The 24,675-nt window shown below is 38.1% G+C and overlaps 4 protein-coding genes across 6 annotated transcripts; all 4 read right to left on the bottom strand.

The window, feature by feature from the left end:
• Positions 1-4,044: 4,044 nt before the first annotated feature.
• LOC124222713 (uncharacterized) lies at positions 4,045-9,609 on the bottom strand. The gene is made up of 4 exons (XM_046633954.2): positions 9,457-9,609; positions 8,301-8,537; positions 6,011-6,153; positions 4,045-5,036 (listed from the first exon to the last, which is right to left on the bottom strand). The coding sequence occupies exons 1-4, from the start codon at positions 9,550-9,552 to the stop codon at positions 4,937-4,939; spliced, it is 576 nt and encodes a 191-aa protein (XP_046489910.1). The 5' UTR covers positions 9,553-9,609; the 3' UTR covers positions 4,045-4,936.
• Positions 9,610-13,295: 3,686 nt separating this feature from the next.
• Positions 13,296-15,815, bottom strand: LOC124222710 (uncharacterized). Of its 2 annotated transcripts, none has more exons than XM_046633951.2 (2): positions 15,523-15,815; positions 13,296-14,968 (listed from the first exon to the last, which is right to left on the bottom strand). In XM_046633951.2, the coding sequence occupies exon 2, from the start codon at positions 14,940-14,942 to the stop codon at positions 13,512-13,514; it is 1,431 nt and encodes a 476-aa protein (XP_046489907.1). In that variant the 5' UTR covers positions 14,943-14,968; positions 15,523-15,815; the 3' UTR covers positions 13,296-13,511. The 2 variants fall into 2 exon arrangements, with proteins under 2 accessions (XP_046489907.1, XP_046489906.1); XM_046633950.2 differs by having other exon boundaries at positions 13,296-14,962.
• Positions 15,816-17,185: 1,370 nt separating this feature from the next.
• Positions 17,186-19,862, bottom strand: LOC124222709 (uncharacterized). Its single transcript, XM_046633949.2, has 2 exons — positions 19,435-19,862; positions 17,186-18,874 (listed from the first exon to the last, which is right to left on the bottom strand). The coding sequence occupies exon 2, from the start codon at positions 18,852-18,854 to the stop codon at positions 17,412-17,414; it is 1,443 nt and encodes a 480-aa protein (XP_046489905.1). The 5' UTR covers positions 18,855-18,874; positions 19,435-19,862; the 3' UTR covers positions 17,186-17,411.
• A 1,243-nt stretch (positions 19,863-21,105) lies between these two features.
• LOC124222708 (uncharacterized) lies at positions 21,106-23,721 on the bottom strand. Of its 2 annotated transcripts, XM_046633948.2 has the most exons (3): positions 23,346-23,721; positions 21,957-22,785; positions 21,106-21,873 (listed from the first exon to the last, which is right to left on the bottom strand). In XM_046633948.2, exons 2-3 carry the CDS (start codon positions 22,763-22,765, stop codon positions 21,870-21,872), a joined length of 813 nt encoding a protein of 270 aa, XP_046489904.1. In that variant the 5' UTR covers positions 22,766-22,785; positions 23,346-23,721; the 3' UTR covers positions 21,106-21,869. The 2 variants fall into 2 exon arrangements, with proteins under 2 accessions (XP_046489904.1, XP_046489899.1); XM_046633943.2 differs by having other exon boundaries at positions 21,106-22,785; positions 23,346-23,688.
• Positions 23,722-24,675: the final 954 nt, after the last annotated feature.

The following is a 24,675-nucleotide window of genomic DNA, read 5'->3' as shown; positions in this document are numbered from 1 at the left end:
TTTTATCCTAATTAAAATCCACGTTTTTTTTTCTTTAAATCTTTTTCTCTACATTTTGAACCCGGAACTTTAGCTTAACATAAAATCGACTGTGCAGCCTTGATCCGATTGCGGTGAATAAAAATTGCGATTATTACGTCGACGATGTAATTAGCGAACGTGGAGTCGGAGAGAAATTAAGACTCGAGAAGACAAATTGATTAAACAAAAAAATAAATAAAAATAGTAGAAATAAATATATATATATATATATATATAACAAATCGAAACGGTAAATTCTTACATCTCCAAAAAATAGTGGTAAATATCAGTTTTAACCGTGAGACGAGTTTCGTAACGCGGAAATAGTAAATCGACCATTGCGTTTCTCAAACCTCGGTGACTTTCAGGTGAAAAGGTGATTTTATGTTATTTTTTTTTTTTGTCCCCCTCTAATTATTATCCCTTTACTTTTATTCCTTAACCCCTGTTTTTTCGTTTCAATTCACAAAGAGGCATTGTTCGCGCTTTACGCGTATAATGTATAATATAAGACACAAAAGAAAATTCGCGTTCAAATAGTTCCTAGTACCTTTTATACGTATATCCATAGTTTAATACCGCGCTGCTTTCTAACAAGTCGTATGACTCAAGTGCAGCTGAATATACTCTCCGTTACAAACGCGTTATGACTTTAACAGTATCACAGGTACACGTATATATGCCACATCCTTATAACTTTATCCCGGTACCTTACCTACATTCACCAAGGCTCGCTGTGTGATCACCTTCTATGCTCGCGGAGACTACAACGTTTTATACAGTGATCGCTGACAATTCCGATCCCACAGTTTCAATCTGCGCGCGAAAAAGTAAGGAGAAAAAGAAAAAAAAAAACAAACTAATACGGTACGTAGAAGAATTACGAGCATTGTAACAACAAAGTCGCGTGAAAGGATGACGCGAATAATAAAACACTTTCCATAGATGATTATTTTTTCCAACTACCTCTGCGTTCGATTTTCTGAACTTTTATTCACACGTTTCTATGCTCGTTATTCATATGCAGAAAATTCACTTTTCACACTATTCCCAATTTCTCCGTTTACTTATTCACGATTAATCCTGAACGGATCTAAGAAGCGTTCACCATTGTTTCTTTATCCGGGATATTATTGTTGTAAAGACGTAGAGATGGTGGAATCGTGCACGTATCGCAAGACAAAATAAATAAAAGTACGTTGCGACGTGTGCGAATAATCTGTGATGAAAGTTTCCGCGCCTATCTATTGTTTTCTGTAAACTTATTCCTTCGGATTGAGGATACATTTTTTCCCCCCCCCCTCTCTCTCTCTCTTTCTCTATTATTTTCTTTTTCTTCGGCGTAGCGGGCGTAAAAAAATTACGATCAGAATCGGATGATCAGCGACGAAGGAATTCCATAAAATTCAAAAACAATTTTTCGGACAGTTTAAATTTCCAAGATTTAGCAAAAGTGGTTAACCTGTGATTAGATGATATTTCGGAATATTGAGAAACGATTTTTAGTCAAGGATAATTGCTGGGAGTTCAGGCGGGCTTCTCTGTCACTCGGAATCGCAATAGCAGCTTGTAATTACGTGTCGCAAACATAACAAACTAACGTACAACAAGTAACAATTAGTAAGTCGGTAAAGTAACGTGAACGTAACGAGTAGGCGGTTTGGATTTGTAACCGTATTATTCCGCGCAGCTTAGGAAACTTTTTTTTTTTTTTCTCTCTTTTCCTCTTCATTGTTTTTCCCACTACCTTTTACGTCTCTTCTTCTATTTTCGTTCAACGGCAGAACAAAGATACGCCGGTAATCCGGGATTAGCTAAGAGGCTTGCTAAATGGCTGAGGATATTATATCTAAAAGCAGTAAGAACTGACAAACAGGTAGTGGGATAAAATTAAAAATTAGAAATAAGAGAGAGAGAGAGAGAGAGAGAGAAGTAGAAGATAAGTATTAAAAAAAAAAAAAAAAAAATTTTATTCCTCTTCGCTTGCACTTTAATTAATCTTTATGTTTTCTGTGTGGAGTAATATTTTAATCCTGGCTCGATCAATCACCGTTACCGGATACAGCTTTCATGATTAATTAAGAGAAGGAAATGAAAAAGAAAAATAAAAATGGTATGAAAGTTTTACGCATACCGCCGGCAAAGATCGTTCGATGAATTTTTATCGCACGTGTAATTTCTGTGTTATACGATAAAAAATTTTATTTACACACCGTGTATTGCGATGCATTAAGATTTGATTGAACGAAAGGAAATGCCGTTCAGTATTTCGCATGAATTTACCTCGTCCAGCGAAATTGATTTAACCTTCTCTAAAGCAAATTTTATTAAAATTTGAACAAATCAGCAAAGAGAGAGAAAAAAATAAACAAATAAAACATTCTCTTGCGTTAACGTCGATATTCGCTAATAATATTTGGTCTTGCAACCAACAAGCCGTGTCTATTTTTTTCTTCCTAATTATTAACGTGCAATGTTATTTTTTTACTCCCCCCCCCCCCCCCCCTCTCCCCCTCCTCTAAAAAATTCCGAATCGTCATTGTTGCTGCAAGTCGAATGTATCAGCCAGGTGTGAGAAACGGTTCGACATAAAGAGCGGGTTGGCTTATTCCATGTATTACGTACCGTACCATGAGGTATATTATGCAAAATCCGGTACGTACTGCTAAGACACGATATGTAAAGAATTTGCGCAAACTCCCCGCATTGTCCGCGAGAATTTTCATTCTTTTACGTGTAAATCTTTCTTTTTTTCTCCTCTCATTCAACTTGTATTCTCATCTACTTGTGTATCGTTAGATAATTATAGAAATAATTATACGTACAGGGGGAAACAAAAAATCTTGTAACAACTTCTACAAAATCTGTGAAATATCGTTCGTGGTCGAAAGAATGATCTGTTCTCACATTATTACTATTGTTATTGTAATTATGATTATGATTATGATTATTATTACTGTGTTTCTTTTTTCTCGTTGCGTATTTCAGACAGACGATTCTCTTTCGAACGTCCTTGACTTTAAATCGATTTCAATTCTTTTTAATAAAAAAAATTTTCACACGTGTGGGAATCTCCTCGATCGTTATCAAAAAAAAAAAAAAATAAATAAATAAACAAATAAATAAAATAAAAAAATCAAGTCAATTCCGAATGGTCCGAATTTTTTAGCTACGTGAGGTAATATTTATCATCTGTCCTTATTTCAGTCAAATTTTCGTCCATCGAAGTTGGTTGTTTTTTCTCAGAAGGCGTCAGATTTTTAACAGACATTCAATATTTACTTTTATTTCAAAATTTATTCGTTTATTTTTCCGCGCTTGTGTAAATTTGAAACACACGCTAACTAATCGTTTGCCATTTGTAATTTTAACCGTATATTTATACCTAGAAGTTATTCTGCTTTCGTCGTAAAAGCGTAATGTATAATTACAAGAGACTTCAATTTCGCAATGAGTGTTTACCCGATTCCTGGGAATTGATGTACTCGTTTGATGGCAGGGGGATAATTAGCGGTAAACGTGCCGTTTTTTTTTCCATATGTCTATAACTATTCGGTGATGCTCTCTAATTGCAGTCAACGTAATTTTCAGTACCTGCTATTTAACTTGAAAACTTTTACTGATTTCACGATCGTATAAGAAACAAAGATTTTTTCTACTATTATTTAGTCTCGTGGAAATTATTATTCTTCAAAAACAATGCCTTAAATCAAACGTTCGTATTTAAATCAGAAGTAAAACGAACAACTGTTGAAATAATTTGACAGTGAACAAAGCTTGGCAACTTTTGTTTTCATTTGTTTCGTTTCCTTTTATTTTATAGCATAAATTCGTCACGTACATGGTTTAATCTTAAATTTGCGGAAATATATCAAAATTGAAATGAGAGAAAAGATATGAGCTTTATTTTCGTTGTGTTAATCAATCCGAAGAAATTAATAATAGACATCCAATTCTGCTGGATAAATTTTTTTTATTCATACATAATGTTGCGATCAAACATATGGAATAGTTGGAACAATATTGACGATAAAGATTTTATTCATCGCGATTATACGATATCAAAAGTAACATTAATACGCTCATCTTTTTTTACAAATTGTAAATGATCTATGATAATATCGTGACAATAAATATAGCCTGGGTAAATATATTAAATCTGTACATAAAATATGATAACTGCAGTACGTACGTACGACTGTTTCAGGAATATCGGTGAAAACGGTGACTTTCTGAATAATGTATTATATACGTTATATATTAAATACGAGTGGTGGAAATTTGAGAGCAAAGAGATTCGGTCCACCGATTTCACACGAGTTTGCTGAAATCAGCCTACATTATAAAATTATACGCTTACGAGTTATGTGTGTATTTAGTTGTGTATATGTGTAATAATATATAGCATTACGTAGCCTCACAATCGATACTTATCAATACGTATTTCTAATTACATACTCTTAAAGACAAATGTTCAGGGTTGCCATATAAATAATGCGTGAATAATTGGAATGATTTATGCGATGGTAATATTTTATAAACCAAGCGAATGAATAGTAGTTTCAAAGCCGGTCTCGTTTCATCCGAAAGTGCAAATTATTGCACAAAAAGTTCGGTAACTTTGCGGAAGAGAAAGAATTAAAAAAAAAAACAAATAAATAAATAAATAAAAATACACGGGCAGATTTTTGCACGATTTAAGACGAAGCGAGGGTTAGTATAAAAAATACCTTTCACCTCATGTTAGAAAGAAGGAAAAAATATCGATATCTTGTTTCGCAAAATCTTTGTCCGGTTTGCTAGCCATTTGTCAATTTTGAACGCGTCGTATTAAACAGTTGCCAAGTTTCGTAAATATCGATAAAAAGTTGATCGTCTTGTTCACGATTTTCCAATATCTGTTTTGTTAAACTGTTTAAAAAATTGCGATCTTGAACTTATCCTGATGCGGTTGCGATTCCTCTTCCGGTTTCTTTTTCGGGACGAACGGGTTTTTCGTTGGATCCAAATTCAGGCTGAAATTTGGTGAATAATTGATGAATGAACGAATGTGTAACATTTTTTTGATATATATATTGTATTATTATGTAATTTGCGGCAACATACGCGCGTTATCCTATGTATGTAAAATCTGGGCTGCAGCTCACTTTGCAAGGTTACGAAACCGATCTATATAAAACTCGGATAGATACGTGCTTTGATCCCAACGAAATAGAAAGTCACATTTAAACTACATTCACAGCTCGTTTTACACGCGTGTATATATCGAGTCCAGTTTCACAGCCGTAACAATAAGTCGCGCAATCAATGAGCATGATTAAAAGCGAATTTGCACTAAACCGCAAAAAAGTTTTTGCATTCCTTGCCTTATATTACTTGGGCAGACTTTTATTTTCACTTATTTTCAGACATGCCGACATATTCTGGTTGAGAGATTATTCACGGAGTGAAATGAAATCATTTGAATATTTGCACAGACAAAATATGTATTCAAATAAGGCTTCAACGTCAATTTGTCGTAGCACAAGCATCAAATTTTCGCAAGAGATACAAACAAATATAGCAACAGCGATCGTAATGAGAAAGAATAGTAACGGATACCAGACTTTCCGTTAACAGCTAGAAAACTAATTTTCATTTTCTACCTAGAACTATATTTTTCGATAGTGGTAAAAAATGAAAATATTCAAGGACTGAGCGGTAACCGGAACTAAAAATTCCTCTCAGTGTACTTTTCGAAACTTTGCTCTATCGTGACTTGAATTTCACGGAATAGTGCATTTCGGAACTTTGAACCGTCGGCTTTCGGACAATTCGAAACTTCGTTGTTTCTCCAAAGTTTGATTTCTTTACTTCAAGTTTCACCGCAATATGATTCACAAATTAGGCGCTCTCGGAACTTTTCAAAATCGGAACTTCAGCCCCTCCCAAAAATTTGAAGTAAAAAAATTCCACCAACCACTCGATAATCCACAATAAATTTATTTACCTGTACAGAGAAGGCGCGTCCGCGCAATTAACGTTGTACCACCAATCGCAGGCAAATTCATGCTGGTTGAACAGGGTTCCATTCGTGCAAAGGAATGAGGCACCCTGGTGTCCCTCTCTTCCATCGTGACAGACGTGATATGCCTGGGGGGCGGGGGATAAAATATTATGATCTAGAGTTTTAGTCCCGTGAATTGTGCAAGTTGTATTATATTCAGCCAGCAGGATCCGAACGCTGAGAGAGACATCGAAGCCGGTACGAGGTGTCACTTATCACGACACGTGTAATATCAGTCTGTTCGCAATTCGGAACGCGCGTGAAAGGCATGCATTATTATTAAATATTACAATCTCTTAGACACCTGCGTTAGCGTGAAACGAACAAACTCCGTAAATCCGACTCCATCGTATGCGATCAGATTGATTTGCAGCCTTAATCCGCGTTTTTTGGAACATTTATTTCTCTCATTTAGTCTTCGCTTTGTTTCGAGCGATAGCGGATGTTTGTTTTTTGCAAAAATATATTTTGTATTCGTATGTTTAATACAAATGTTCCAAAACTGCGAATGACAATATTGACAATTTGTTTCTTTGTTTTTTTTTTTTAGGATTATTTGTCTTCCTCTTTTTTGTGAAGCGCAGGATGAAATTTATCTTGCGAAAATGCAAAATTCCAAATTGCCTCAAATAATATGTACAATACTTGGTTGCAATTTGATCGTAATCGCAGAACGATTCGGTTAATCTGAACCATAAAATCACATTGGAGCGAGATAGACGACAGTTGAATATGTGATATGTGCAATTCATATCGTATTCGCAGAATAGATCATTTTTCAATCGCAATATTTTTGGTACATGTGATAACGACAACAAAGATTATCGGGTAACGAAAATTCTTTGCATTTAATTTACGAAAATCAAATGCGAAGAGAAAAATAGATTATTACTGCAACGTAATGTATAATTTATTAATTATCTACGGTTTTAAATCTACGTTATTAAAATAACGACCATAAAAAAAAAAAAATAAAAAAAATGAAATTACATCCAAAAATAGAAAAAACTATTTGCTATCTTGACAATCAAATGAAAAACTACGGTACAGTGAAAATTCTCGACCTCTCAGATAAAATAAAATACAACTTGTTTTGCTTTCAGATTTTCAATCATCATTTCAAACAGTTTTGAAACACTCCATTGGTTTAATTTTTATCCACACGAAGAGTGTTTGATTATAAAATACGCGTTGGCCTGATTGTGAGGCATGTTTTACGGCTCTAATTAAGATTGCACAAGATATTGCTCATCTCAATTTTCCATTACAGCTCTGCCCTGGGGAAGCAGCAGAGTATTGATCAAGTTAATGATTGCAGTCGAAGAGCATCTCTAAGCCGTACAGCGATCAAGTAAATCCTCCGAAAATAAGGTCAGGATGTCACGTCAAAGATGTGATTGAAAATTTACTATCTCTTCTCTTGCTTTTTCTTTTTCTTTTTCTTGTGGTGCAATGTTAAGGCTGCCGATAGCGTTTTAAATTGTTTTATTGTGATTAGATATTCTCTTTGTACAGAGGGAAAATTATCTAACGTGTGAGCTTTCAAATATGTGCAAGCGTGCGGTTTGAATTTCAAATCGAGAATTCTGTTGCATGTGTAGCGGAGAAAGAAAAAACGAAAGAAAAAAAACGAGCTTAAAAAAGCTTGCGTAATTAGAAAATGTCTTTTACACAAAATTTGTTACAAAATGCGTTTGATTGTATACGAATCTAAAATCGTTGTGTTTTACGTCCGAGGAATTGAAGTAAGATGAGGAAATGATCTTAAGGAGAATTAATAAAGCTTAAATAGCTATATAAAAATTCACCCAAGTGATTTCGAAAATATGTTTAATTGCATTTGAATTTGATTTTAAAATCTTTGATATTTGATCCGAAGCGGTAAAGTAAAACAAGAAAGTAATGGAGAGAAGCTTTAAAAAAGCTTGTGCAGTTAAAAGGAAATGTTTACTTAAGGTGTATCTCAATGTATATATTTCACTGCTTTCGAATCCAAATTCTTCAAGTTTTTGACCTGAAGCAGCGAAGCGAAACAGGAAAACAATCAAGAGAAGGTTTAAAAAAGTTCGCAAGCTCAAAACAAATTTCACCCAGGGTGTGGCGTGAAATGTGTTTCACTACATTTGAATCAAAGATTTTGAACATCTAGTCTGAAGCAGTAAAATAAATGGAGAAAAAAATGTAAATGAGTTTGAAAAAAAGCTCGCGTAACTAAAAAATATTTTTTCATCACCTGGCAGCCTGTTTCAACATTAGCGTACATTCCGGGTGCGTACGGAACATGGGCGCATGAAAAACTGGTCGGAGGAACCTTGTGAAAGATGGGATAATCCACACCGGGAATCCCGGGAATCTTGCTGAAGTCCTGCTCGCTCTTTTTTCGCGGTTCCTCGACAACTATCGGACGATGGTGTGAAACCACCGGCTGGAAATTTTGGTAGCCATTGTAGCCAACGTCGATGGCGCGGTGCTGCAAATTCGGAAGTTTGAGTCAATTGCTTTTTTCACTGGAAATATCTTATCTGTTAAAGTTAGTAAAAACTGTTTGTAAAATGACGGGTCGTTTGAACGCAGCGCTTAAAAAATTTTCCCTGAAATCTAAATATTAAGAAAATTTTTTTCGTCTTGAAATCGGATAACGGGCTATTCTAAATTTCCCGGCAAATTTTGAAAATGAAATGAAACTTTGAAGAGAATTCTTCTCCTGCCGGAAAGTTGACAAGTTTTTGGATGGAAAATTAATCTAGGGCAGTGAAAAATCGCAGAAAATTGGCATCGATCGATTTAGAAAATTTAAAATATAAAAAACAAATCGCCCTCTTATTAGAAACGCTTCTAATTACTTTCTAAGAATTTTCTTTAAATATCATTTAATTTTAAAAATTTGACGTGCAAGTTAGAATAGCTCGTTATCCGATTACAAAAAAAAAAAGAAGCCAACAAATTTCGTAATATTTAGATGAAAAATAAAAAAAAAAAAAATAAAAGAAGTACCGTAAAATGTACAAGAAAATCTGTGGTACGAGCAACTATTTAATGTGATCAATGTCGATACTGAATTTTCCGGTGATCGCAACGTTAAATTTGTTTGTTGGTTTAGTTGATTGCGTTCATTTTTTTTTTTTTTTTTTTTTTTTTTTTCAGCGAGACGAGTCGTCGCCATTAATTCGTCGTTTCAATAACATCAAATTATTGCAGCATAATGGAAAAAATACCATTAATGTATGTCAGATTTTTTAGTCACAATTGGAAAGGAATATTTATTTTGTACTTGACGGAAGCAAGTTCTATTTCATTTACTGTAAGGGAGTAAGAATAGCGAATAAGTGTACGGCAGCGATCGTTGGATTGAAAATAGTGAAATTGATGATAAATGGGGAAATTCTAACCTCTGGAAATCCGGCCGACGTAGCATCGAGGATCGCTGCAAGGACGAGGACCACGCCGATCGCTTTGGCCTCTCCATTCCCGTGCCACCTCGCCATTCTGCGAAGAGTTTGGTACTGCCGATGCCGGAGTTGGTCCAGCTTCCGTTGAAACAGCCTCGCCGTGTTCCCCAGCTGTGAAATTATGTCACAGAGAAAGTCTCCATCCCCCACCCCGAAAGGCCAAGCTGCCCCTGGGCGAACGGCGCGAGACGTGTTATTACATTGTATAACTCATTTCGTTTCTCTCGTTATATCCGAGTGTCGTAGAACAGCTCGGAATTCACCCTCGGGCGCAAAAATTAAAACAAGTGGGCTTATGCAGGCCGAGAGCCAGCCCTCGAAATTCTCGTTCTCACACCGCGGGTTCCAAATTTATAGAGAGAAAAAAAAAAGAAGAAGAATGATGTACCAATTCGAATATTTAACTAGAAAATCAGATTCCTGATTAACGATTTTCAAGCCCTCGGATACCGTATTACATGAAAATACAACGATTTTTTTTTTACTTTCAATTACTATAATTGATCCACCACTGCAAATTTTTCAAGTCTGACCTTGGATTCGATAACGGTGACCCAAAAAACCTCCGTGTATCAATTTCTGATAAAATTGAAATTTTTGGGGTTTTTTTCCCACCATATTAGATCAACATTTTGGATTTTCCCATCTAACTTCAGATTCGTTATCAGCCGTCCGACAAACCAATGAGTACCAATTTTCATCAACATCCAAATGTTTTCTGTGTTTTTCCGTTCATTGAATACGTCAAATTTAAATTTTTCACATCCGAGTTTAGATTCGTGATTAGCGACCCAAAAACAAACACGGTACCAATTTTTACCCAAATCTGAAAATGATGGGAGGTGATTCTCTAAACATCAAGACGTGGAGATCTAGTGAAAACCCAACTTTTCATTTTCGGAGTAATTAGAATAACTTCCTTCCTTTTAAAACAGAGATACGGGAAGTTAACGATCGGGGGGTAAAAATATGAAATCATTGGAATTAAATCTAAATGCCACAAGTTTGGGATAAAAAATAGAATCGCCGATTGATAGAAGGATCGATTTTCAAAGACGTGAAAATCTGATTCGTTGAATCATCATTTGTATAAGGTCAGAGCAGAGAAGATCGAAAATATACGAAACCGAAATGAAGAAATACGAAGTATAGAAAGTTTAAAACATGAAACGGAAAATCTAGAATCTGTTTACGATTTTAAATTATTCAGGCGAATTCTGACGATTCTATATTTTGGCATTCTATACATTCTAACCTTTGTATTTTTTTATTCCTCCATACTTCGATTTTATACATTTTTGTACTGTATAAATGAAACGAACGTTTCTTCAAAAATTCGATATTGTCGCCCTTGTATTTTTTATTATTCCTAAATTTTTACCCTCGCTCGGTTAGCTCTTCAAAAACGTGAGAACCTGTTTCGTAGAATTTAAACAAGTGTAAAGTTAAAGTATGGAAAAACTAGAATGCAGAAAAATCTAAATTATCGCAAGCAAAAATACATAGAATATCGCAATTCTAATCATGCTTTCTTCAAATTTCCGATTTCTGCCGTTCGCGCTGCTTTGAAAATTCTGTAAAAGAGTAAAAAAACAAAGCAATGTTTTCAATCACGATATCATGTGGTTAGTACCACATAATTTAAGGACTTCGAAATTTGCAGTTCCTTGAAACAAAAAACGAGCTTTTCTGACGCTGCGCTGTACGATTTAAGTGAAGATCAATTAAACCTAATTTTCTGAATCCTTTTCTCTCGTACTTTTATTAAATCCTTTTCGAAAATGGTATATAGGAGAAATTTCATAATTGGAAGTCTACAAGAATGCGAATATCCGTGACTCGTGATGAGCAGTGCAGAATGCGCGACGATGTCGAGTCGAGGATTACGCATTTTTCTCATAACTTTTTCCCCGCTTTTACTCGACAAGGTACTCGAGTCATAACCGTGCAATTTAATTGCCGCAGATTACATCGGTATGTACATTTATACACTAGATACTGCTTGTTTACTCCCGTTCGTTGCGCAATATATGGACAGAAATGTTTTATAATTAAGATTAGATGGCGCGATAGCTTCATTTGGCTCATTTGAATCGCACAATATGTGAACCGAGTCTCTAATTCAACGAATATATATGCCATGACTTAGAAAAGATACGTAACTTTTTCTGACTCAACTCATTGATCGGTTTGACCGATTTTCCAAAATCCTTGTCTACCTGGACAATAATTATGGTTAGAAATTTTTGTCTATGCAAAATCATAAGGTATTTCGTAGTTGAGGAATAAAAGAAGATTCGACTTTTTATTTAAACTTAAAAATCAACGCCCGAGTAATTTCAATTCTGAGTCAAATTGCCGAAGACAATTATAATCACAATCATCTTTCCTGTTTGGCTGAATGTCATTGAATTTCCTACAGTCATAAAATCGGGGAAAAAAAAGATAAGCTTCATCTTTTTACTCATTTACAAATAATTGATAGAACCTGTTTCTGATTTTTTTTTTTTGTTTTGTGAGCTTTACCGTGCTGTAATCAGTAGAGTGACTTGTCGTTAGAAGAAAACCCGATTTTAACTAATTGAAAATAGCAATTGTAATTTGTACTTTTGCTTTCCAGATTACAAATTGAAATTGTGACTGGTGGTACTCTCTTACTCCTGATTGCGAATTTCCGATCAAGCAGATACTTCTATCGTATTTTAACTTGTCTCGAAGGACACGAGTAGAATAATGAATAATAAGAGAAATCAGGAGCTTCGAATTGTAAACACAGACGGATAAAAGCTACACTCGATCAAGTTACGCGGACAAGGCGATGTGCTTTCCCATTCGACTGCACGTAAAAAATAATTGAAGCATTCCGAATAAATACCAGTCAGTGGCACGGCAGTGTTTCTACAATGTCGGTCTTATCCTCGATTTCTGTAGAAACCCGTCCGACCGATGTGGAGGACGGCTGACGCATCGACCACAGAAATATCAACGAACATTTTTTGCCGGTCGTCGAGTAAGTTAATTGAGTTATCCTCCACTCCCGGGTGACTTGAATTTACCTGCAAGCACTGTTGCAGGTCTCATTCTCTTCGATTTTGCAACGACAGCGACATAAGTGAAGCAAGCCGTATTTGGTCGGCCAATCTTTGTAATGGTGTTGTTGAATTCAGCCTCCAGGTTCCAGGAACTATTGCAAATATACCAAGGTGAATGCTCTCGCACCTTCGAAGAATTTTTTACGATACTTTTTTCTTCGAAACTAGAATTGCTCATCGACGTTTTGAGAGAAAATATTTAATCGTCTTATTTTCACTGTATATCATAGACTGTTGATTGGATGATGAGGAAAATTTGCGCGCTTTTTTATTAACTTGGTTTTGATAGGTTCGACCCCCTTATTTTTCATGAGAGAGCTGACCGCTTGAGCATTATAAATTCACAAAGCTTTGACCGTACCCGGCTGTAAGTGCATCTGCTCACCGTCCGTACGCTGAGAGAAAATCATGGTGAGATTTGTCCTCAGCCCTTCGTTCAGGGCCAAGTCAAACCGTTGTAACCCTCATTGTAACCATGGCCTTCGTCACCGTAGCCATGGGAATGTCGAAAACCACCATATTCTAGGTAAGTCAAACCCATCGATGAAGGTTGAGGCTGTCCGGAGCCACGCGTTCACCATACTTGACTTCGGGTCTGGCACACGAATTCGAATCGCTGAAGATGCTCTGAATCCTTTACCTGCAATCATCTCAGGAACTAATTGGAATATAACGAAATAGCAGAGTACACTTTTTATTATACACAATTATACACACATTTTCTGTACAAAATTTTCTTTCCAATTGTCAAGCGTTGATTTAAAATGTGAGCAATATGTCACGTTATTTACATTTTCGTCTCTATTGTCGCATACTTCGAGTGTCCGGGGCTACCCGCACATCCCCGAAATTCAGCATCGGATAAAAAGTATGATTCACCGAAATGGAACGGCAAACAAATATCTACAATTCAAAATCACCAAAAAATACTACTGAAAAATCGATATTCATCTCTTTCGCGATTTGATTCAAGCCGTTGAGTCTCTGATGCTCTTTGCCCTCCAAAATCATGGAGTGAAACATTTTCAATTTTCCAAATCTTATATTATCGAGCATGATGGATGATATAATATCTACAATTGGCTCGAAGTTCACGAGCGTAAGATCTTCGAGCTCTGGCATTTCCTGAAACTCTATCGTCGCGGTCAGCATGAAGCAACGTTCTATCGACAGTTTTTTCAATTTCATAAAAGACGGCATCAGCAATTTATCCATTCGTATTGTGGGTCTGTAAGAGAATACAAATTCCTGGATATTTTTGCAGAATTTATGAACGAAGTTCACATCATTCTGTGTCAAATGACCGACTGCCGTAGAAGACATCTTTATCTCGATTACAGAAATATTTTCGCCGATGACCGTTAACAGTTGCTCGATATAAATTATTACCGAATGAATGCCCAAGAAACAGAGCACCTTGAGGTTTTTAAGATTTTGCAACACGCGCAAATCAATCAAAGACCTACAGCAAAACTGGAGATTGGTCAAATTCGGAAAAAGTGTCACGATGGCGTTTAGATCCGAACTCCAAACCGCCCCTCTGATACAGTAGCGTTTTACCGACGGACAGACCAGCGTCTGTCGACGCGAACACGGATCGTATATTCTGATTTCGTCTCGCCCCGGCAAGTATTTGACACTGATCGTGTTGAACTCCTGTAGTTTCGTGTGCGTTGACAGCAGCTCGTTTATGGCATCGTTGGTCACTTTTGAGACAGAGCAACGAAAATGAATGACGCGCAAGTCGGCGCACGGTCGCAAAGCTCGCAATCCATCGTCAGTTACGTTTCGTGAATACGAAATGTTCAAGATTTTCAGCTTCCTGCAACGCGATCCAACGATCTCCAGTTCCTGGTTAGTGCACCAGTTTATCATCCAGAGTTCGGTCAAATTTTCTAGAGGAAAATAGTCCAGGGCTTGAAAAACTGGGAAATCGTACATTTTCAATGCATCTAGGATCTTGAATCTGCGATAATCTCGGATATCGAGGTATTCGAGGTGCAGGTCTGAACATATGAGTCCAGGTATTTCTACGTCCATCATTATCTCAGCCGCTGCTCTGTTGTGCGCGATCGGACGACAAATATTACTCGATTTTAAAGTATCGTAGCCATGCAATAAAAATATTTCGAAAAAATTTTCGCAGAACTCTGAGGGCTGGCCAAGGATCGGTGGCAGCCATGGAAACAATTCAGTTTTGATCTCAGTAATGGTCTGACGTAGTTTCTCCAAATCCCCCTTGAGGCTCAGCTGGTGGCAATAATTCGCGCAGTGATTGACGATGAAATCGAATACCAGTTCCTGCAGGGAAGTTGGCTGCTTGAGCTTTGGCATCTTGACGTTTCAATATTTGTCTGCAACTTCGAAATATCGAATAAATGACAGAGTAAGTGCCGATTGATTCTGATGCTGCGAATGTAAGCGATTATATCCAGAAGCAGTTTTCGGCCAATGAATCAACAAGTTGGAAAACTTCGATCGGTACAACACATTGCTTCTCCGTCTCCTCTATTACTTACAGAAAAAATCGACTATGTGTAAATAAAATGCTAACCGGATATCAAGAAAACGCCGAGGCAATTGATGAAAGTGAATGATTCAACTTAACGACGACTTGATTACGATCTAAGGAATCACTCGTATGATTTAACTTGAGCTGGTGAGGTCAATGAAAAATGGTTACCGGTCACTCTTAGAACAAACCCAGAAGTAAATTTCGAAGACACCAAGTACCGAATGTGTTTTTACAAATAACGGTCAAAGAGAAATCCGGTAAGGAAAATGGGGGACTCAAGGCGAACGAAAAACAATTGAACGTAATTGTTCCTGGCGTCTCCGTTTCAACGAGTATCGCATTCAGCTAATTACGTCGCCAATTACGAAATAAATTATTCTCCAAAATCCTTTCACTCACCTCGAGTCGCGTAGAATGTCTCGTAACCTCTTCAATCTCCAACTGTCCCTTGTACGACTTGCAAACGTTTTCACTACTGAACCGCAGTTCTTTCGATTCAATTTCAATTTGATTTTCACTCTGCAGCACAGAAGCGGCTATTGTCATATAAAAATATATAATTAACGCTTGTCAGGGTTTTTATAAATCCAAGCCGTTGACATTCTTCTCAGCGAGCTTGGAAACATGCGTTGGTGTATAAGTCGTATCGCAGAGGCGCGTATTTATTAGAATATCTTCGAGTCCGCGTACCCCCGAAAAGACAATAACACGCATTTAAGCGACGTGTTTCAAAATAAAGTAAGCCCGCGAGTCAAGTGCCGTTGTGTATTCGATGTGTGTGGGTGTGTATAAAGCGTGCAAGCTGGGAATTGAACTGTTACAAGGAAGCATGATGGTGTATTACCGGCGATTCGACCACAACTTAATGAAATACTTGACAATCTCGGCATGTAGAAAAGACCGAGGCACGACGGACGCCCCAATAGACTGAAAAAAACAAAATGTTCAATATGCGTTGAATTAAAGTATGCATCGTTCTTTTGGGACGAAACATTTTTTTTTACGTCAAGATTTTCAAAAGAATGATATTTTGGATCCAGGCCATTCGTTCCGGAATGTGAATTTTTTTTGTCATACATATTGATAGATAATCAATGAAATTCATTCAGTACAGGTAGAATTGAAGGATGGAGTTATTTGAAGTAAAAGAAAGTACATTTTTATTTTTTTTTTGTCGTTTTAAAATTAAATTTCGGCAAAATGATGACGAATTACTTCGAGTTAGATCAAAGCGACTCGTACCCAGTGCTCAAAGGCCAGAAAAATTAATCAGCTGTTTGGGGGGTCCGTCGTGCCCCACGTTTCCCCAACATCTCGCATTTCTATTTGATTATTCCTTCCATGCTCATCCTCCGCACCCTCTTAAGAAGATCGTAAAAACCAGTCACAGGAACGCGACCCTCGGTTAGTTCACGGAGCTGGCTAGCCGGGGAATCTCCTAGTTTTGTTCGGGGCTGGTGGTTAGTTGAGAAATATTGTCGTGATTCATGATGAGAGCACTATTAGAAAACGAACTTACCGCATTATTTTGTATAAACAATTTTGAACGTAGCTTCTGCCGTTATGAAAACTTCACCTTCTACCGGGCTCCAAAATCTGCTTATATTTCACTAGGTTTCTCTGAGCTGCTCTACATTTTAGAAAATGTGCGCTTCTGAAGTAGCAAATCTAAACTCGTAATGGATGGGATTTCTCCAAGAAATCGTTCATAAATAATTGTCACTGAAAGCGATTTATGGAGAGCTTTTACAATCTGTGTTTGTCATTGCCATTCGATCACACAAAGAAAATGACGGTGAAAATTGTCCTCAACCCTTCGTTGAGGGCCAAGTCAAGTCGTTGAAACCCTCATTGTAACCATGGCCTTGGTCACCGTAGTCATGGGAATGTCGAGAACTACCATATTCTAGGTGAGTCAAACCCATCGATGAAGGTTGAGGCTGTCCGCAGCCACGCGTTCACCATACTTTACTTCCGGTCTAGCACACGAATTCAAATCACTGGAGATGCTCTGAATCCTTTACCTGCAATGATCTCAGGAACTAATTTAAATACAGCGAAATAGCGGAGTGCACTTTTTATTATTCATACTTGGACACACATTTTTTATACAAAATTTTTTCTTCGATTGGTAAGCGTTGATTGAAAAATATGGGTAACATGTCGCTTTGCTTAAATTTTCGTCTCTATTGTTGCATATTTCGAGTGTCCGGGGCTACCCGCGCATCCCCGATATTCAGCATCGGAGAAAAAGTATGATTTACCGAAATGGAATGGCAAACCAATATCTACAAGGATTTACTACCAACAAATACTACTGAAATATCGAGATTCCTCTCTTTCGCGATTAGATTTAAGTGATGCAATAACTGATGATCCGTGGCATCCAAGATCGGGCACTTAATCTTTTTCAAATTTCCAAACCTTGTATTATCGAACATCATGGATGATATAATATCTACAATCGGATCAAAGTACGTGAGTGAAAGATCTTCGAGCTCTGGCATTTCTTGAAATTCAATCGTCGCGGTCCGCATGTGGCGATGTATTATCACCAGTTTTTTCAATTTCATGAAAGGCCGTATCAGCAATTTGTCCATGTCTATTCTGGATACGAAACCGAATGAAAATTCCCGGATATTTTTGCAGCATTCATGAACGAAGTTCACTTCATTCTGTGTGAAAAGACCGGGTATTCCATTAGGCATATGTAAGTTTAATACAGAAATATTTTCGCCGATGATCCTTAACAATTGCCAGAGATGAGGTACTATGGAAACGTCGCCCCAGAAACTGAGCTCCTCGAGGTTGTGGAGATTTTGCAATATCTGGTAATCACCAACCATGTTACAGCAAAACTGGAGACGAGACAAATTTGGAAAAAGTGTCACGACGGCGTCCAGATCTGAATTGTAAACCGTCCCTCTGAAACAGTAGCGATCCATCGACGGACAGACCAACGTCCGTTCACGCTTACACGGGTCGAATGCTTTGGTTTGATCTTGCCCCGGATAGTACTCGTGATTGATCGTATTGAACTGCTCTAGTTTCGTAAAAGTTGACAGCAGCGTGTTTACGGTATCGTACGTTATTCTTGTAGCACAGGCACGAAAATCAATATTGCGCAAGTCGGTGCACGGCAGCAGAGCTAGCAATCCCACGTCACCGACCCTTTGTGAATTCGAAATGTTCAATAATCGCAGATTCCTGCAACGGCTTCCAATGACCTCGAGTGCCTGGTTATTGCACCAGCCTACCAACACGAGTTGAGTCAAGTTTTCTAGGCGAAAACGGCTCAGTACATCATGAAGTCGGTATCCGAAACGCGGATTGCGCATATCCAATGTGTTTATAGTCTGAAATCTGTGGTAATCACGGACCTTGAGGTGTCCGAGGTGCTGGTCTGTACATCGCAGTCCAGGTATTTCTACGTCCATCATTATCTCAATCGCTGCTTTGTTGTGCGCCGCCGGGCGAACGAGACCATCCGAAGACGTCACATCGTAGCCTAAACCCAAAAATGTCGTAATAAAACTGCTGCAGAACGCTGCACGCTGGCGAAGGACCAGTGGCATCCATCGAAACAATTCAGTTTTAATCTCATTAATGGTCCGACGTAGTTTCTCCAAATTCCCCTTGAGGCTCAGCTGGTGGCAATAATTCGCGCAGTGATTAACGATGAAATCGAATACCAGTTCCGTCAAGGGTGTTGGCTGCTTGAGCTTTGGCATCTTGACGCTTCGAGATTTGCCTGCAAGTTCGAAATATAAAATAAATGACCGAGTCAGTGCCGATTGATTCGGATGCTTCAAATATTAGCGATTATATCTAGAGCAGTTTTCGGCCAATGAATCAACAAGTTGGAAAACGTTGATCGGTACAAGACATTGCTTCTCCATCTCCTCTATTACGTGGAAAAAAATCGACGGCGTGAAAAATAAAATACTAACTGGATATCGAGAAAACGCCGAGGCAATTGATGAAAATAAATGTTTCACCTGAACGACGACTCGATTCCAATCTAAGGAATCACTCGTAAAATTTGACCGTGAGCTTGTGAAGTCGGTTTAAAATAGTTACCGGTTACTCGTGAAAGAAACACAGAAGTAAATTTCGAAAACACCAAGTACCGAAACTGTGTTTACAAATAACGTTCAAAGAGAAGTCCGGTAAGAAAAATGGGTGACTCAAGGCGAACGAAAAACAATTGAACGTATTTGTTCCAGGCGTCTCCGTTCCAACGAGTATCGCATTCAGCTAATTACGCCGCCAATTACGAGATAAATTATTCTCCAAAATCGTTTCACTCACCTCGAGTCGCGTAGAATGTCTCGTAACCTCTTCGGTCTCCAAGTGACCCTTATATGACTTGCACACGGTTTCACTACTGAACCGCAGTTCTTTCGATTCAATTTCAATTTGATTTTCACTCTGCAGCACAGAAGCGGCTATTGTAATATGCAAATATATAATTAACACTTGTCGGGGTTTTTATAAATCCAAGCCGTTGACATTCTTTTCAGCGAGCTTCGAAACATGCTTTGGTGTACAAGTCGTAACGCGAAGGCGCGTATTTAGAATGTATCGGAGTCCGCGTACCCCCGAAAAGACAATAACACGCATTTAAGTGACGTGTTTCAAAATAAAGTAAGCCCGCGAGTCAAGTGCCGTTGTGTATTCGATGTGTGTGGGTGTGTATAAAGCGTGCTAGCTGGGAATTGAACTGTTACAAGGAAGCATGATGTTGTATTACCGGCGATTCGACCACAACTTAATGAAATACTTGACAATCTCGGCATATAGAAAAGACCGAGGCACGACGGACGCCCCAATAGACTGAAAAAAACAAACTGTTCAATATGCGTTGAATTAAAGTATGCATCGTTCTTTTGGGACGAAACATTTTTTTTTACGTCAAGATTTTCAAAAGAATGATATTTTGGATCCAGGCCATTCGTTCCGGAATGTGAATTTTTTTTGTCATACATATTGATAGATAATCAATGAAATTCATTCAGTACAGGTAGAATTGAAGGATGGAGTTATTTGAAGTAAAAGAAAGTACACTTTTATTTTTTTTTTTTTGTCGTTTTAAAATTAAATTTCGGCAAAATGATGACGAATTACTTCGAGTTAGATCAAAGCGACTCGTACCCAGTGCTCAAAGGTCAGAAAAATTAATCAGCTGTTTGGGGGGTCCGTCGTGCCCCACGTTTCCCCAACATCTCGCATTTCTATTTGATTATTCCTTCCATGCTCATCCTCCGCACCCTCTTAAGAAGATCGTAAAAACTAGTCACAGGAACGCGACCCTCGGTTAGTTCACGGAGCTGGCTAGCCGGGAAATTTCCTAGTTTTGTTCGGGGCTGGTGGTTAGTTGAAAAATATTGTCGTGATTCATGATGAGAGCACTATTAGAAAACGAACTTATCGCATTATTTTGTATAAACAATTTTGAACGTAGCCTCTGCCGTTATGAAAACTTCACCTTCTACCGGGCTCCAAAATCTGCTTATATTTCACTAGGTTTCTCTGAGCTGCTTTACATTTTAAAAAATGTGCGCTTCTGAAGTAGCAAATCTAAACTCGTAATGGATGGGATTTTTCCAAGAAATCGTTCATAAATAATTGCCACTGAAAGCGATTTATGGAGAACTTTTACAATTTGTGTTCGTCATTGCCATTCGATCACACAAAGAAAATGACGGTGAAAATTGTCCTCAACCCTTCGTTCAGGGCCAAGTCAAGCCGTTGAAACCCTCATTGTAACCACGGCCTTTGTCACCGTAGCCATGGGAATGTCGAGAACTACCATATTCTAGGTGAGTCAAACCCATCGATGAAGATTGAGGCTGTCCGCAGCCACGCGTTCACCATACTTTACTTCCGGTCTAGCACACGAATTCGAATCGCTGGAGATGCTCTGAATCCTTTACCTGCAATGATCTCAGGAACTAATTTAAATACAACGAAATAGCGGAGTGCACTTTTTATTATTCATACTTAGACACACATTTTTATACAAAATTTTTTCTCCGATTGGTAAGCGTTGATTGAAAAATATGGGCAACATGTCGCTTTGCTTAAATTTTCGTCTCTATTGTTGCATATTTCGAGTGTCCGGGGCTACCCGCACATCCCTGATATTCAGCATCGGAGAAAAAGTACGATTTACCGAAATGGAATGGCAAGCCAATATCTACAAGGAACAATCATCAAGAAATACTATTAAAAAATCGAGATTCCTCTCTTTCGCGATTTGATTTAAGTCATGCAGTCTCTGATGATCCGTTGAATCCAAGGTCGGGGAGTAAAACGTTTTCAATTTTCCAAACCTTGTATTATCGAGCATGATGGATGATATAATATCTACAATCGGCTCAAAGTCCACGAGCGTAAGATCTTCGAGCTCTGGCATTTCTTGAAATTTAATCGTCGCGATCCGCATGTAGCAATGTTCTATAGCCAGTTTTTTCAATTTCATGAAAGATGGTATCAGCAATTCATCCATGTGCATTCTGGGTTTGAAAGCGAATACAAATTCCTGGATATTTTTGCAGTATTCATGAACGAAGTTCACATCAGGCTGCGTCAAATGACCGACTACTGTAGTAGGCAGGTTCAGTTTTATTACAGAAATATTTTCGCCGATGATTCTTAACAGATGCCCGAGATGACGTATTACGGAATAGCTACCCCAGAAACTGAGCTCCTTGAGGCTCTGGAGATTTTGCAATTTCCGCAAATCACCTAAAATCTCACAGCAAAACTGGACATGAGTCAAATTTGGAAAAAGTGTCACGACGGCATCTATATCTGAATTCTGAACCGACCCTCTCAAACAGTAGCTTTTCATCGATGGACAGACCAACGTCTGTCGACGCGAACACGGGTCGTATGTTTTGATTTCATCTCGCCCCGGAAAGTAGTCGTCTTTGATCACATTGAACTCCTCTAGTTTCTTGAGATCTGACAGGAGCCTGTTTACGGCATTGTTCGTCAATTTTGAAGCGCAGCCACGAAAATCAATGTCGCGCAAGTCGGTGCACGGCCGCAGAGCTCGCAATCCCTCGTCACTGACGTTTATTGAATTCATAATGTTCAATAATTGCAGTTTCCTGCAACGCCTTCCAATGATCTCGAGTTCCCGGTCACCGCACCAGCTTATCAACCAGAGTTGAGTCAAGTTTTCTAGGCGAAAACAGCGCAGGACATTCTGAACTAGGAATCCGTAAGGCGGATTGTGCATTTTCAATGCGCTTATGATCTGAAATCTGCAGTAATCAGGGCTGTCGAGGTATTCGAGGTGCAGGTCTGAACATCGCAGTCCAGGTATTTCTACGTCCATCATTATCTCAACCGCAGCTCTGTTGTGCGCCAGAGGGCGAACGCGACCACCCGATTTCAACATATCGTAGCCGAAACCCAAAAATGTCTCAAAAAATTTTTCGCAGAACTCTGCATGCTGGCCAAGGATCGGTGGCAGCCATGAAAACACCTCAAGTTTTATCTCAGTAATGCTCTGACGGAGTTTCTCCAAATCCCCCTTGACGCTCAGTTGGTGGCAATAACTCGCGCAGTGAGTCACGATGAAATCGAATACCAGTTCCTTCAGGGGTATCGGCTGCTTGAGCATTGGCATCTTGACGCTTCGAGATTTGTCTGCAAGTTCGAAATATAGAATAAATGACCGAGCCAGTGCCGATTGATTCGATTGCTTCAAATATTAGCGATTATATCTAGAGCAGTTTCCGGCCAACGAATCAACAAGTTGGAAAACGTTGATCGGTACAAGACATTGCTTCTCCATCTCCTCTATTACGTGGAAAAAAATCGACGGCGTGAAAAATAAAATACTAACTGGATATCGAGAAAACGCCGAGGCAATTGATGAAAATAAATGTTTCACCTGAACGACGACTCGATTCCAATCTAAGGAATCACTCGTAAAATTTGACCGTGAGCTTGTGAAGTCGGTTTAAAATAGTTACCGGTCACCAGTAAAAGAAACCCAGAAGTAAATTTTGAAAATACCGAGTACCGGATCTGTGTTTACAAACAACGTTCAAAGAAAAATCAGGTAAGAAAAATGGGTGACTCAAGGCGAACGAAAAACAATTGAACGTAATTGTTCCAGGCGTCTCCGTTCCAACGAGTATCGCATTCAGCTAATTACGTCGCCAATTACGAGATAAATTATTCTCCAAAATCGTTTCACTCACCTCGAGTCGCGTAGAATGTCTCGTAACCTCTTCGGTCTCCAAGTGACCCTTATATGACTTGCACACGGTTTCACTACTGAACCGCAGTTCTTTCGATTCAATTTCAATTTGATTTTCACTCTGCAGCACAGACGCGGCTATTGTCATATAAAAATATATAATTAACGCTTGTCAGGGTTTTTATAAACCCAAGCCGTTGACATTCTTCTCAGCGAGCTTGGAAACATGCGTTGGTGTATAAGTCGTATCGCAGAGGCGCGTATTTAGAATGTATCGGAGTCCGCGTACCCGCGAAAAGACAATAACACGCATTTAAGCGACGTGTTTCAAAATAAAGTAAGCCCGCGAGTCAAGTGCCGTTGTGTATTCGATGTGTGTGGGTGTGTATAAAGCGTGCTAGCTGGGAATTGAACTGTTACAAGGAAGCATGATGGTGTATTACCGGTGATTCTACCACAAGGTAATCTAATACTTGACAATCTCGCCATATAGGAAAGACCGAGGCTCGACGGACGCCCTAATAAACTCTAGAATATAAAATGTTCTTTCCACTACTGAGGTATTATCAGAGAGTTGCTCAATATGCCTTGAATCGAAGTATGCATCATTCTTTTACTATGTAATATTTTTTTTATTCGAAGGATTTCAAAAAATGATATTTCGGATACAGGCCATTTGCTCCGGAATGTAATTTTTTTTTGTCATGGACATTCACAGATAAACAATGAAATTCATTTAATACAGGTAGAATTAAAGAACGTGGAGTTATTTGAAGTGATAAAATTAAAATTTGTTCAATTTTGGAAGGTGTGCTTCGAGCTCCGATTCTTAATTTTTTTTTTTTATTCTCAATTACAAATTACATTTTACAGAGTCGTTCGTAACGAGCAATAAAAATTTAACGTTACAGTACATAGCAATCTGAAAAGTCATCGGTAGATTAAGCCGAACGTGAAATTTTATAACAATTTCACTAATGCTTTTATATTCCTATGCTGATGAGCTGAACTAAATTATTTTCCTTTTCAAGTTTCGAGATGCTTCTTTGAACTTTCACACATGACCTCGAAAATAGGTAGTTTTCAGATTTAGTTTACCTCACGTACCGATACGTCACTTTCGACCCACTGTAAATAACAGCGATTTTACACTTTGGTCATATAAAGACTCGTTCACGCGCGAAAAATTTTTTCGTTATTATAGTCATATGAATCGTAAGGTAGCGGAGAATTTTCTCCAAATATCATTTAAGAACGCGTTACCCGAAGGAAAGAAAATTTTTCTCCCAAGAATATAGAAATCATTATACTAAATATCATGCGGGTTCTAT

The sequence above is a fragment of the Neodiprion pinetum genome, chromosome 7 (assembly GCF_021155775.2).
Source record: "Neodiprion pinetum isolate iyNeoPine1 chromosome 7, iyNeoPine1.2, whole genome shotgun sequence".
NCBI lineage: Eukaryota > Metazoa > Arthropoda > Insecta > Hymenoptera > Diprionidae > Neodiprion > Neodiprion pinetum.
Note: the sequence above shows the minus strand (reverse complement) of the source record. Positions and strands in the feature narration are given on the sequence as shown.